Source organism: Heptranchias perlo, chromosome 1, assembly GCF_035084215.1.
Source record: "Heptranchias perlo isolate sHepPer1 chromosome 1, sHepPer1.hap1, whole genome shotgun sequence".
NCBI classification, from domain to species: Eukaryota; Metazoa; Chordata; class Chondrichthyes; order Hexanchiformes; family Hexanchidae; genus Heptranchias; species Heptranchias perlo.
The window spans coordinates 102911623-102927161 of NC_090325.1; the positions used below are offsets into that span (position 1 = coordinate 102911623).

General features: G+C 44.6%; 2 protein-coding genes across 2 annotated transcripts; both read right to left on the reverse strand.

Moving 5' to 3' along the window:
- Positions 1-1090: 1090 nt before the first annotated feature.
- Positions 1091-6126, reverse strand: LOC137336327 (extracellular superoxide dismutase [Cu-Zn]-like). The gene is made up of 2 exons (XM_068001658.1): positions 6099-6126; positions 1091-3496 (listed from the first exon to the last, which is right to left on the reverse strand). The coding sequence occupies exon 2, from the start codon at positions 3031-3033 to the stop codon at positions 2389-2391; it is 645 nt and encodes a 214-aa protein (XP_067857759.1). The 5' UTR covers positions 3034-3496; positions 6099-6126; the 3' UTR covers positions 1091-2388.
- A 6746-nt stretch (positions 6127-12872) lies between these two features.
- Positions 12873-15209, reverse strand: LOC137336485 (extracellular superoxide dismutase [Cu-Zn]-like). Its single transcript, XM_068001667.1, has one exon. The coding sequence runs from the start codon at positions 14810-14812 to the stop codon at positions 14168-14170; it is 645 nt and encodes a 214-aa protein (XP_067857768.1). The 5' UTR covers positions 14813-15209; the 3' UTR covers positions 12873-14167.
- Between the last annotated feature and the right edge of the window lie 330 nt (positions 15210-15539).

The window sequence follows — 15539 nt, forward strand, 5'->3', positions numbered from 1 at the left end:
AAGACAATGGCTTCGGTCTTCCCAATATTTAATTGGAGGAAATTTCTGCTCATCCAATTGGACAAGCTGCGTGTCATATCATAGGGAGTGCAGGAGCCGAGACAGGTGGTGGTGAGGTAGAGCTGGGTGTAGTCACATGTGGAACCTGACATTGTGTTTTTAGATGTTGCCGATGGGCAGCATGTAGATGAGTAATAGGAGGGGGCCATGGACAGATCCATGGGGGACTCCAGTGGTAATGGTGCGGGAGTGGGAAGAGAAGCCATTTCAGGAGATTCTCTGGCTACGACTGGATAGACAAGAATGGAACCAGGCGAGGGCAGTCCTACTCAGCTGGACAATGGAGGAGAGGTGTTGGAGGAGGATGGTATGGTCGACAGTGTCAAAGGCTGCAGACAGGTTGAGAACGATGCGGGATAGTGCACCAGTCACAGAGGAAATTTTTGACTTTGATGAGGACCGTTTCAGTGCTGGGGCAGGGGCGGAAAACTGATCGGAGAGTTTCAAACATGGAGTTGCAGGAAAGATGTACACGGATTTGGAAGTCAACAACACATTCAAGGACTTTGGAGAGGAAAGGGAGGTTGGTGATGGGGCGGTAGTTTGCATGGACAGAGAGGTAAAGGGGTTTTATGAGGGGGGTGATGACAGCAGATTTGAAAGGGAGAGGAACAGTACCAGGGGAGAGGGATCAATTTACAATATGAGCTATCATGGGGACCATGAACAACAAAAGCAAGTAGCACTCCATGGTACTGACTGGGCAACTGTCCAAAGAACATCTTGTTCAAATTCAGTGGAACACATCCGGTTCAGTAACACCAAAGAATCTTCTGGAATGACGATTATTGAGCAATTAAAGCATTTTTTTTTTAAAATTGCAAATAATATGAAGGTTGTGGGCTCTAAGAGGTAATACTTACCCTTACACATAACTTATTCTTGAGCATGTTGATGTACTTTATACAGTACAGTTGTAATGCAATATTGTAATTATATTTAGCATTTAAATGAAAAACAGTTGTTGAGATGTTATCCACAGATATTAAGACATGGAAACAATTTTAAGAAACTTTATTAATTTTGGCAATCATGCATTTCAGGTTACAAGGTGAGAATCATAAAACCCAGAAAGAAAACAGATTTTTACTCTTAATTTTAATCACGATTGTATTTCCTACAGCAGTGTTGGATGTTCCCTAAACTTTAAAGAAGTACTGCACAAAGCTCTGCAATTGCAACATTTAACAGAAACACCAACATTGTAACAGATATTCTTGAAATAGAAAAGTATTTTGACTATTAGAAATATGTAACCATTTGCAGCAACAACAAGAGCGTATTTTTACTGACAGTGGCTTTTAAGGTGCAGAGTCATTTGTTTACATTAAAAGTTTAGAATTATACCGTTATCTCTGATAAAATTCCCAATGCAAAATAGCCACAAAGTAGTGACACAGAATGATTGTCAGCAGTTAGTTTTTAAAAATAAGATGCACATTAAAGATATAGTTCAGGGCACAAAATGTCCGAAGTCTGCCATATTGATTATGTAATCAACATAATTTTTAGTAGGTAAACTTACATATTTCTTAATTTAAATTTTTCCTCCTTTTTCGTCCCCCACTTCGTTCCCATTGCTCAGAGGTCAGGCAGATGATTTGTTCCTCGCCCTTTCCCAAAGCTAATCTTGAGCTGATTGACCTTTGATTTTCCCCTCCCTTCCTGTGGCAAGTGACTACCATTCAATCTGTGCCACATTGCAAGATATGGCCAAACTCAGACCTGTATCTCACCACCTCTGGCATGGTGCATAATCATGCCATCAAAAGGCATTTGATTCTGAATGTAATTTGGTTTTAAATAAGGCACCGAATGGAATACGACAGCTTTAAAATAGAACTATACAGCCAATATCTCTGGTCATTTAAAAAATGTTCACTCCTGCTGCAGTGCTTCACACACAGAGTATAGATCATAAATTTAGGTGCATTCATAGATGGAAAATTATGCCCGAATTTTGATATGCACTCTTGCCAGAAAAGGCTCCACGCTGAAAGTGTACATTTGCAAAACTATCCCTTATCATTAAAGTAGTTGCTGCTTTAAAGAAATGCAGGGGAATGTGTTGTATAAATTGGTAAACGCACATTGGAACTATTAATGCATTTTTGTGCTGCACAAACAGGAAAAATATTTTGGTTTTGCCAGAATAAATTATTGCATTCAACTGGCTATAAATGCAGTTGTCAGTTCATAACACCAAAATCTATAGGTCAGTTTGTGAGATTAGTTAATCAGATCAAAAGACAATCTAATTCAATGCGGGGGGGGGGGGGGAACAGAACAAGACAAATTGGCAATCCGGTGGCACGGTCATGCAGATCTTCACATATCGTGTACCATTTTCTTCCAAAGATTGCCATTGCTAATTGCAATCGTGCAGCACGCCAGCCTTCTCCCAGCATTTCCATGCAGGATACTTCCCTCGTTCCCGCCGAGTCCCAGGTCATCCTCCTTCTCGTGTACGACCACCCCGCGGCCGAGGATCGAGTGCGTTCCGTACAGAGTGGCCTTCAGGTCCCGCACATACTGAACAATCCTCCCGCTCTTGACCTGGAAATTGTTGAAGTCCCCGGGGTGCTGAGGGTGGTTCACGTTCAGGGGGTTGAAGTGCGGTCCGGTCGAGAGGCAGCCGCCGCTTAGGTCTCCGAACCGGTGGACGTGGATAGCGCGGGAGGGCTGATTGAAGTCGAGCGGGAACCCGACCAGGTAGAAAAACGCCTCGAGTTTGCTTATGGGGCACGTTTCCTTGAAGAGGACGTAGCCGCTTATAGCGGGCAGGTCAGCGGCGAGGTCCGAGCTCGGCACCAGCTGACACACGGCGAACACCTCGGCGCTCTGCTCGATCGGCGGGTTCAGCTCCTTCATCTGCTTTGCCTCTTCGTCCAAATTCCCTCCGACCCCGGGCAGCTTCAGCACAACCGCCCCAACCAAGAGCAACAAATTCAGCGCTGAACGTTGCATCCCCATTGCTCAGTGAGACTCTGCAAACGACCCGTCTCCTTGTAACTGGCGCGGGAGAAATGCCGGAGCCCAGTTAAATATATAACGTTAAGAGGTTGCACCGCACTGTTCGCACCCAGCGGAATGCACGAAACTAAGTTCAGAAGTTGTACACCCGGGAGGATGGGAACTTCAGACACGTCACCTCCTCACCGAGAGTCGCCCGTCCCCCGTGCACATGTCCCAGGGTGCGAGTCCTTGCACAGTTTGGAGCTGTGGTGGGGGCAGAGTCCAAGACGACCCATGAAGTCCACGTTCCGCCAAAATCACATGTCAGTGTGTATTGGCGAACGCCCTCTTTTTATAAATATTTATATATACATAAATACTCGCGTCCACTGGCACCAGTTAGCCAAAGGGTGAAGGAGGTCTCCCGGCGGGGAGCAATGAACAAGGTAGCGGGTGCAGAATTGGGTATCCCTGTTATTCGCTATTAAAGAACAAGAGAATTAAACGTAAAATAGAAAAAAAGAACCAAAAGGTAAACTGCAGGTAAAAAAAGGACGATTTTATAGAAATATTTGTTCTTATGAAAGAAGTTATATACCTTATATAAAGACGGTTTATAAACAAAAATAATATTGGGGTCGTTTTCATCTTCTGTGCTTGGACGGTAAACTGGCGGATCGGATCGCCTGTATAATACAAAATGAAAACAGAAAACGCTGGAACTACTTAGCAAATTAGGCAGCATCTGTGGGGAAAGAAACAAAGTTAACGTTGTGTGATAGGGTGGAGGGCAGAAGTGATTGAATGACTAAAGGAATGATGGTGCAAGGCAAGGGAATGGAACAAGTAAAGAAACCAAAAGATGGGTCTCGAGGAGCTGTCAATGGCAACAGCAGAACCATTACCAGCACCTGCTGTCCAAAGAAATGGTTATGATCTGAAGTTATTGAAATCAATGTTGAGTTTAGAAGGTTGTAAAGTTCCTCATCGAAAGATGAGTTGTTGTTCCTTGAGCTTCTGTTGAGCTTCTTTGGAACAGTGTAGGAGGCCGAGGACAGAGAGGTCATAGTGGAGTGAGACAGGAAATTAAAATGGCAAGGGACCGGAATGTCAGGGACTCCTAAATGTAGAGCAAACTGCATCGTACAAGCAAGTACAGTGCACTAAATTGAAAGAAGTACAAGTAGGAACATAGGAACAGGAGTAGACCATTTAGCCCCTCGAGCCTGTTCCGCCATTCAATGAGATCATGGCTAATCTGTGACTTAACTCCATATACCCACCTTAGCGCCATATCCCTTAATACCTTTGGTTAACAAAAATCTATCAATCTCAAATTTAAAATTAACATTTCAGGTTGCATCAACTGCTGTTTGCAGAAGAGAGTTCCAAACTTCTATCACCCTTTGTGGGTAGAAGTATTTTCTAACTTCACGACTGAAAGTTCTAATTTTTAGGCTATGCCCCCTAGTCTTAGACTCCCCAACCAACGGAAATAGTTTCTCCCCATCTACCCTACCAGTTCCCCTTAATACCTTGAAAACTTCCATCAAATCACCCCTTAATCTTCTAAATGCTAGGGAATACAATCCTAGTTTGTATAATCTCTCCTTGGAGTCCAGGTATCATTCCAGTAAATCAACACTGCACTCCCCCCAAGGCCAATATATCCTTCCTCAGGTGTGGTGCCCAGAACTGAATACAGTATTCCAGGTGTGGTCTAAGCAGGACTTTGTATAGCTGTGGCATAACTTCTACCCCATTGTATTCTAGTCCTCTTGATATAAAGGCCAGCATTCCATTAGCCTTTTTGATTATTTTCTGTACCAGTCCATGATATATCAATGATCCAGGTACATGGACCCCAAGTCTCTTTGGACTTCCACTGTATCGAGCTTTTCACCATTTAGAAAGTAGTCTGATCTATCCTTTTTTGGGTCCAAAATGGATGACCTCTCACTTGCCTGGATTGAAATCCATTTGCCACAGTTTTGCGCATTAACTTAATCTATTAATATCTCTGTAATTTTATGCCTCCATCCATACTACTTACAATGCAGCCGATCTTTGTGTTATCGGTAAACTTGGATATGTGGTTCTCTATCCCGTCATCTAAGTTATTAATAAATACAGTGAATAGTTGAGGCCCCAATACAGATCCCTGTGGGACACCACTAGTCACATCCTGCCAATTTGCGTATTTTACCACAATCCCTATTCTCTGTCTTCTGCTGCTCTGCCAATTTCCTAAACAGGTCAATAATTTGCCCTCAATTCCATGAGCTTCAAGTTTATCAACAGTGTGTTCGGACAGACTTTATCACATGCCTTCTCGAAGTCCATATAAACAACATGCATAGACATTCTCCTGTCCACTACTTTAGTCACCTCTTCAAAATTTCAATCAGGTTTGTGAGGCATGACCTACCCTTTATCAATCCAGGTTGGCTCTCTCTGATCAGCTGAACATTTTCAAGGTGTTCAGTCACTCTATCCTTAATTATAGACTGTTGTAATTTCCTGACAACAGATGTTAGGCTAACTGGGCTGTATTTCTCAGGTTTCCCTCTCATCTTTCTTAAATAGTGGAGTGACATGTTCAATTTTCCAACCTAAAGGAATGGTTCCTGAATCGAGAGAACTTTGGAAGATTATAGTTAGGGTATCTGCAATGTTCTCCTCTACTTCCTTTAAAACAGTGGGATGGAAACCATCTGGTCCTGGGAATTTGTCACTCTTTAGTGCCATTATTTTCGTCATGACTGTAAATTTGCTTATGTTAATTATGGTGAGTCCCCGTCCCTGATGCAAATTTAGTTTCCTTGGGGTATCCATCATGCAATGCTCTTCTTCTATTGTAAATACTGACGCAAAGTAATTGTTTAACTTATCCGCAATTTCCGTATTTTCATTTACAATATCACCGTTATCAATTTTTAAGGGGCCCAAGTAAATCGCTGTTTCACCAAGTAGGTGTGTTTGGGGCCATGGATGGTGGGAAGGGAAGAGGTGAAAGACCAAGTGAGGCCTGCCTCTTGTAGTACCCGCACGATTTTGGAAATCACCCACTCCCCTGCACTTACCTTGCTGGCGGCCCGATATTGGGAGCCATCAATTCGGCAGGTTCATGCCCCTTTGTCACCCCGCAGTTCGCCGGCCCGATGTTACCGAAGGTGGTGCCCCAAAATTGTGGCCACATTTTTGATGCGGTTACGGGTGACCGGCCAGCCAGCCGCTGGTTGGCTGCCTAAAAGTTAAAATCAACCCCTGAGACTTGAAACGATAGCTGCTGGAAGGCTGAACCTGCAGGATGTATGTTAGAACCATCGCTAATATATCCAGGGTTGGATGTTTACTGTGATTGAGGTGCAGAGAATCGAGCAGTTGCTGTGAAGCTTGTGTCAGCAACTGGTAGAACCACTCTTTAGTGGGGTATGGTGTGACACTATGCTGTGGTTCGGAGGATTATGTTATTCCTTTTATGTTTATATATATTTTTATATATTTATTGTAGAATTATTAATCTAGAAAAAGATATAAATTTATACATAATAGGACTCCCCTGCAGTTGCTCATGGTGAATTGGAGAATATGCTGTTTTATAATCATAGGGTTATTACTCCACATATCGCACATTGTGTCAGCTGTCCGTCAAAAACACCGAACAGGGGAGGGGGAGGCACATGGCGGTGACTCAAGATTCTCTGTGTGGTTAGTTCAAATCATTGAGTGGGGGAAGAGGGCCCTGATTACAAGCCACCAGAAGGTGGGAAGCTGATTTAATGGTGCCTGAGAATATACTGCTGTTGCAATGATCATTGAGGGGCGCTGGGAAGCTGAGTGGGGCAGGTGATTCTTGTACAGACTAATGAAATCAAGCACAGTGGATGGGCAAAATAATGGAGGGCAGCAAGGGAATCAATGAATGAAATGTTTTGGGCTTGCAGGGGGGAATTATTGAGGGTGATTCTCAGCAGGAGCTCAATGATTGCGTCAGCAAGGGGCGCTAAGAGTCGTAGTGAGTTGGTTAAAATTTTTAGTTTAAAAACAATAACGTTTTTTTAATAAATCCCCCGAGCTTAAAAAATTAATACTTGAAATAGATTTTGCTGTTCCTGACTCCTTTGGGCTTACTAGACCTGTTCCACTCAAAGATAACACTTGATTAGATCTACACCGAGGAGCGCCATAACGTTAGATCTAAAAGAGAACATTAACATAGGAAACTCTTATCACAGCGTCACCTACAGGCATAACAGGCACTGCAAGTAAATGTGGACACTTTGATCATGGATTTTCTCATTGTGCCTCCCCCTCCCCTGTTCGGTGTTTTTGACGGACAGCTGACACAACGAGTATACGTGGAGTAATACCCCTATGATTATAAAACAGCATATCCTCCAATTCACCATGAGTTCAGATGAGGTAGGCGTTTTCAGTGCATTTTGGAATAGAATGTAGTTACCCACATATGAATTTTAGTGTTTAATAGATATTCCTTTCTCTATGTATTTCGTTTTTATGCCTCACCTTTTTAAAGCTGAGTATACACAGCAAACTGATATGCAATTTATTGTTAGGTGTTTGGGATTTAGCAGCAATCAGGAGAGGCCCTGGGATTTGTTAGTACTGTGGTGGGGACCTGGAGTTTGGCAGCTATGGTGGAGGAGTGTGTTTGAGCAGCTCTGTGGAGAGGCATGTGGGATTTGGCTCACTGGTAGATTCCTGAGGTTAATGATCAGCGAGAGAGAGGAAGGGCATTCGTCCTGACGGCGGGGTGTGACGGGGCGCGATTCTGGTAGATTGATAAGTTTTTATAGATCTCTGTAAACATTGTATTAATTGGTTTTAATTCGTGCCTGGAAGAATATTGCTTTTCTTAGGTAAAAAAAATAAATATAGAGATTCCACTCTCTGGGGTAGATTTTCCCACGGTGCAGACTGCGAGCGGCCACCCCGATGGACCTGTTTGAGCCCGGGTCCATTTTGAGGGTTGGGATTCATTAGTATTGAGCTGGCAGGTTTCGGGCAGAAAAGAAGCCCCCAGGGCAGACCGTCTGCTCTGGACCACCGCAGGACAGGCCAATTCAGCCGGTCTCCGGACCAGAAGAAGGTAGATTCGTGGGGGGGGGGGGAGTCACATCTTGGAAGGTTAAATCCCGAAGCGGCAGTGGCCGCAGGTGATTTTGTGGAATCCGAAGGGGCTTCTCCCGGCCCCACAAACATATAGTATAACTGACCTTTGGGCTCCTCTTCAGTTGGACTCCCAGTTTGACATGCTTTCTGAAGTAAAACTAAATGAACTTAATAATTTTATTTAAAAGTTTAGTCAAAACCTCCCCAAATTTACAACCCACTTTGTATTTAAATAATTTTCAAAACACACAAGCTGAAATACTGTTATAAACCGAGGCACAATTTATCTCCGCCACTGAAAAATAAATAATGGCATTTGAACATTAACAAAATCTGCCACAGGTGTGTGGTCAGTGCTGTTCTGTCATATTTGAAGTCTGTTTGTTTCTGTCCTTCTTTCTCCCCCTCACAGACAGTATCTCTGTTAAAAAAAAAAGCACTCAACATAAATTTTACCCGAATAAAGCTTTTGAAACTTGCCCTCTAGCTTTTCTTCAAATCATTCTAAAAATCAACCAAGATGACACTATTATAAACCGAAGACAAACATTTTTTCAGTTGTGCTGACAAAATGCTACTCATACATCCTGGGAATTGTGTACACTACATATGCTCAGATTGCAAGGTCTGACTTCAGCTGACAGAGTCACAGTTCTGGGCAAAAGTATCGAGTTCAAGCACAGGGTGTTGAGAGAGGCTGAGGATTTCAGGTAAAAACTTTAATGAAGGTAGTCAAAGAAGTAACATCAACTGTATAGTTAAGGTTAGTCATGCTATTGTGAAATATTTAGGGGGTGAATTTCTACAGGTGTTTTCCTGCTTGTCCGCCATAACTTTGGTGGAAGAACAGCAGAAAACGGGCATGATTTTAGCTGGGAGCCGGGAACCCAGCCCGTCTAGATATTCGCTTGAGCAATCCGAAAGCCAAATGAGTGCGTCGCAACTTGCGATCGCAACTCAATTGAAGGTAATATTTGTGCTTCTGGGTTTCCTATGTCGCAGGCAGCCAGATTGACAGGTTGGCTGCCAGTTCTGGCTGCCAGTTGGAAGGGAAAGGAGCCACGAATCAGAGAGAGGGGGGCGTGAGTGAGAGAAAGATCGTTGGGCCTGGAAGAAATCGGAGTGGGGAGGGGGGATAAAGAGGTCGGGGGATGTGGATGACATGAGGTGGGTCCAGCATCGGAAGACCCGGGGAGGGGGTGAGCATCACAAGTTTGGGGGGTCCAGCATCACAAGATTGGGGAACCCAGTATTGGGGGGGCTGGTGGCCGATCGTTGGGTCATGTTGCGGCAGGTGAGCTTGTTGGGCCTGGATGAAGCACTCCTGCTTCTCCTGGCCCAGAAGCAGTGCGATAAAGTCACTCACCTCATAGATCCAGCCCATCCTGCCTGCTTTCACCTGGCATGAATCAGAAGCGATAGGACACCTGAACAGGTATGGTTAATTTGTTTTACATTTGTAATACATGATAAATTAAGTGCCTCAACTATTTCAATGAGGTACATTACCCCTTTAAGTGTCTGCTTTCCGGCTTTAAGTGAGGGCAGGACTTCCGGGTGTCTGTTGTGCACTTGCATCCTAACGCGCCTGGGTCAAACCCAGAAGTGGGTGCGTTGGAGCCGGGATGCGGTCCCGCTCCAAATATCCACAATTTTCACTGCCCACCTGTTCTTCAGGGAAAAATTACCCCCGCGCCCCCCATGGCTCTTCAATCCTAGTTACGTTAAAATGAGCGCAGCACCCCTGCGGAGAATCATGCCCATAGTTTTTAATATTTTATAATGCAAACCTAATTTTGGACATTAAAAATTTCAGTTACTGAGGAAAAAATGCAGAGAAATATTTTGAGTGATTTGATGGGCTCACTTTGTTTTATTGGTAGATTCAGGATTGATTGTTTTCATGAGCATTTAATATCTGATTCATAGTTTTCTAGCCACTTTCCCCATTTCTGGTCTGCACACTCCCTACTTCTTCAGTTTTGATTTGCATGTGTGTGAATGTGAGATGGGGCAGCTCTGAAACCTCCATAGTCAAATAGTCTGCGAACTGAATGTTTACATCTAGATATTCAGAATGGCCACCTAAACAAGATACCTGAGGATGCAATGCCTGTGGAACCATACCTCAAGAATAACAACAGCTTGCATTTATATAGTAGCTTTAACATAGTAAAACGTTCCAAGGCGCTTCACAGGAGTGTTACCTGACAAAAATTGACACTTTGTCAAAGAGGTAGATATTAAGGAGCATCTTAAAGGAGGAGAGAGAGGTAAAGAGGCGGAGAGGGAAACAATTACAGAGCTTAGGGCCTAGACAGCTAAAGGCACCAATGGTGGGGTGAAGGAAATTGGAGTGCACAATGGCCAGATTGGAGGAACGCAGAGTTCTCGGAGGGTTATAGAGCTGGTGGAGGTACAGAGATAGAGAGGGGCGAGGCCATGGAGGCATTTGAACACAAAGATGAGAATTTTAAATTCGAGGTGTTGTTGGACCAGGTGCCAATGTAGGTCAGCAAGTACAGGGGTGATGGGTGAACAAGACTTGGTGCTAGTTAGCATATGGGCAGCAGAGATTTTATCAGGGAGCCAGGAAGGGGATGGGGTGGGGTGGAATTCCTGACAGGAAACCGGAAAGTATGGGTTTCCTGGACGTCGTTATGATTTTGACAGGCTGGCCTCAGTCGGACGGGAGAAGAGGAAGAGGATGCGAGCAGGTAATCCTTAGATTGGGGGGGGGCGGGGTTGGGAGCGAACGGGGGGTTCACGGGTCATCTGGGGGGCTCCGTCATCTGGGGGGTCGGGATCGGCGGTCATCGCGGGCGTTGGAGATCGTGCAGGGTCAGTTATTGTGAGGGGGTTGTAGGTCGTGGGGGGGGGGGGGGGCTGTGTCAGAGATTGGTGGGGTCATAGATTGTTGGGGAGTGGTTGTAGATCGTGAGGGGCGGGTCAGATATCATGGGGGAGTCACTGCAAGCACGTTTGTTGGGCCTGGGGAAGCACTCAAGCTCATCTGGGCCCAGAGGCTGTGTTATAAAGGCACTTACCTGTTGTTTCAGGCCTTCTCGCCTCCTCTCACATGGTGTGAAGAAGGCCCGGGAATCCCTGCCCCCAGGGGTTAAAAACAAAAAATCTGTTAAAATGGAGGCCCACAGCCTTCTTGAAAGCTTTCACTGACTGACCCACCTACTGAGAGCCTCCGTTCAAACTGGGAATGGGCGGGCTTGGGGCGGGTTTTAGATTTTAAAAATTTTTATTACACAACCCACACATTTTTCGTGGTTAAAATCATGCCATTTGTGTGAACTAGGATATGGGCAGCAGAGTTTTGGATGAGCTCAAGTTTATGGAAGGTGGAAGATGGGAGGCAGGCCAGGAGAAGTTTGGAATAGTCAAGTTTGGAGGGAGCAAAAGCATGGATTAGGGTTTCAGCAGCAGATGGGCTGAGGTAGGGGCAGTGATGGGCGATGTTACTGGGGTGGATGTAGGTGGTCTTGATGAGGGGGTCGGAAACTCAGCTCAGGGTCAAATAGGACGCAGAGGTGGGGGAACAGTATGGTTCAGCTTCAGACAGTGGCCAGGGACAGGGATGGAGTTGCTGGCTCGGGAACGGAGTTTGTGGCAAGGACGAAAGACAATGGCTTCGGTCTTCCCAATATTTAATTGGAGGAAATTTCTGCTCATCCAATTGGACAAGCTGCGTGTCATATCATAGGGAGTGCAGGAGCCGAGACAGGTGGTGGTGAGGTAGAGCTGGGTGTAGTCACATGTGGAACCTGACATTGTGTTTTTAGATGTTGCCGATGGGCAGCATGTAGATGAGTAATAGGAGGGGGCCATGGACAGATCCATGGGGGACTCCAGTGGTAATGGTGCGGGAGTGGGAAGAGAAGCCATTTCAGGAGATTCTCTGGCTACGACTGGATAGACAAGAATGGAACCAGGCGAGGGCAGTCCTACTCAGCTGGACAATGGAGGAGAGGTGTTGGAGGAGGATGGTATGGTCGACAGTGTCAAAGGCTGCAGACAGGTTGAGAACGATGCGGGATAGTGCACCAGTCACAGAGGAAATTTTTGACTTTGATGAGGACCGTTTCAGTGCTGGGGCAGGGGCGGAAAACTGATCGGAGAGTTTCAAACATGGAGTTGCAGGAAAGATGTACACGGATTTGGAAGTCAACAACACATTCAAGGACTTTGGAGAGGAAAGGGAGGTTGGTGATGGGGCGGTAGTTTGCATGGACAGAGAGGTAAAGGGGTTTTATGAGGGGGGTGATGACAGCAGATTTGAAAGGGAGAGGAACAGTACCAGGGGAGAGGGATCAATTTACAATATGAGCTATCATGGGGACCATGAACAACAAAAGCAAGTAGCACTCCATGGTACTGACTGGGCAACTGTCCAAAGAACATCTTGTTCAAATTCAGTGGAACACATCCGGTTCAGTAACACCAAAGAATCTTCTGGAATGACGATTATTGAGTAATTAAAGCATTTTTAAAAAAAAATTGCAAATAATATGAAGGTTGTGGGCTCTAAGAGGTAATACTTACCCTTACACATAACTTATTCTTGAGCATGTTGATGTACTTTATACAGTACAGTTGTAATGCAATATTGTAATTATATTTAGCATTTAAATGAAAAACAGTTGTTGAGATGTTATCCACAGATATTAAGACATGGAAACAATTTTAAGAAACTTTATTAATTTTGGCAATCATGCATTTCAGGTTACAAGGTGAGAATCATAAAACCCAGAAAGAAAACAGATTTTTACTCTTAATTTTAATCACGATTGTATTTCCTACAGCAGTGTTGGATGTTCCCTAAACTTTAAAGAAGTACTGCACAAAGCTCTGCAATTGCAACATTTAACAGAAACACCAACATTGTAACAGATATTCTTGAAATAGAAAAGTATTTTGACTATTAGAAATATGTAACCATTTGCAGCAACAACAAGAGCGTATTTTTACTGACAGTGGCTTTTAAGGTGCAGAGTCATTTGTTTACATTAAAAGTTTAGAATTATACCGTTATCTCTGATAAAATTCCCAATGCAAAATAGCCACAAAGTAGTGACACAGAATGATTGTCAGCAGTTAGTTTTTAAAAATAAGATGCACATTAAAGATATAGTTCAGGGCACAAAATGTCCAAAGTCTGCCATATTGATTATGTAATCAACATAATTTTTAGTAGGTAAACTTACATATTTCTTAATTTAAATTTTTCCTCCTTTTTCGTCCCCCACTTCGTTCCCATTGCTCAGAGGTCAGGCAGATGATTTGTTCCTCGCCCTTTCCCAAAGCTAATCTTGAGCTGATTGACCTTTGATTTTCCCCTCCCTTCCTGTGGCAAGTGACTACCATTCAATCTGTGCCACATTGCAAGATATGGCCAAACTCAGACCTGTATCTCACCACCTCTGGCATGGTGCATAATCATGCCATCAAAAGGCATTTGATTCTGAATGTAATTTGGTTTTAAATAAGGCACCGAATGGAATACGACAGCTTTAAAATAGAACTATACAGCCAATATCTCTGGTCATTTAAAAAATGTTCACTCCTGCTGCAGTGCTTCACACACAGAGTATAGATCATAAATTTAGGTGCATTCATAGATGGAAAATTATGCCCGAATTTTGATATGCACTCTTGCCAGAAAAGGCTCCACGCTGAAAGTGTACATTTGCAAAACTATCCCTTATCATTAAAGTAGTTGCTGCTTTAAAGAAATGCAGGGGAATGTGTTGTATAAATTGGTAAACGCACATTGGAACTATTAATGCATTTTTGTGCTGCACAAACAGGAAAAATATTTTGGTTTTGCCAGAATAAATTATTGCATTCAACTGGCTATAAATGCAGTTGTCAGTTCATAACACCAAAATCTATAGGTCAGTTTGTGAGATTAGTTAATCAGATCAAAAGACAATCTAATTCAATGCGGGGGGGGGGGAACAGAACAAGACAAATTGGCAATCCGGTGGCACGGTCATGCAGATCTTCACATATCGTGTACCATTTTCTTCCAAAGATTGCCATTGCTAATTGCAATCGTGCAGCACGCCAGCCTTCTCCCAGCATTTCCATGCAGGATACTTCCCTCGTTCCCGCCGAGTCCCAGGTCATCCTCCTTCTCGTGTACGACCACCCCGCGGCCGAGGATCGAGTGCGTTCCGTACAGAGTGGCCTTCAGGTCCCGCACATACTGAACAATCCTCCCGCTCTTGACCTGGAAATTGTTGAAGTCCCCGGGGTGCTGAGGGTGGTTCACGTTCAGGGGGTTGAAGTGCGGTCCGGTCGAGAGGCAGCCGCCGCTTAGGTCTCCGAACCGGTGGACGTGGATAGCGCGGGAGAACTGATTGAAGTCGAGCGGGAACCCGACCAGGTAGAAAAACGCCTCGAGTTTGCTTATGGGGCACGTTTCCTTGAAGAGGACGTAGCCGCTTATAGCGGGCAGGTCAGCGGCGAGGTCCGAGCTCGGCACCAGCTGACACACGGCGAACACCTCGGCGCTCTGCTCGATCGGCGGGTTCAGCTCCTTCATCTGCTTTGCCTCTTCGTCCAAATTCCCTCCGACCCCGGGCAGCTTCAGCACAACCGCCCCAACCAAGAGCAACAAATTCAGCGCTGAACGTTGCATCCCCATTGCTCAGTGAGACTCTGCAAACGACCCGTCTCCTTGTAACTGGCGCGGGAGAAATGCCGGAGCCCAGTTAAATATATAACGTTAAGAGGTTGCACCGCACTGTTCGCACCCAGCGGAATGCACGAAACTAAGTTCAGAAGTTGTACACCCGGGAGGATGGGAACTTCAGACACGTCACCTCCTCACCGAGAGTCGCCCGTCCCCCGTGCACATGTCCCAGGGTGCGAGTCCTTGCACAGTTTGGAGCTGTGGTGGGGGCAGAGTCCAAGACGACCCATGAAGTCCACGTTCCGCCAAAATCACATGTCAGTGTGTATTGGCGAACGCCCTCTTTTTATAAATATTTATATATACATAAATACTCGCGTCCACTGGCACCAGTTAGCCAAAGGGTGAAGGAGGTCTCCCGGCGGGGAGAAATGAACAAGGTAGCGGGTGCAGAAATGGGCATCCCTGTTATTCGCTATTAAAGAACAAGAGAATTAAACGAAAAATAGAAAAAAAGAGCCAAAAGGTAAACTGCAGGTAAAAAAAGGACGATTTTATAGAAATATTTGTTCGCATGAAAGACGTTATATAAAGACGGTTTATAAACAAAAATAATATTGGGGTCGTTTTCATTTTCTGTGCTTGGACGGTAAACTGGCGGATCGGATCGCCTGTATAATACAAAATAAAAACAGAAAATGCTGGAACTACTTAGCAAGTTAGGCAGCATCTGTGGGGA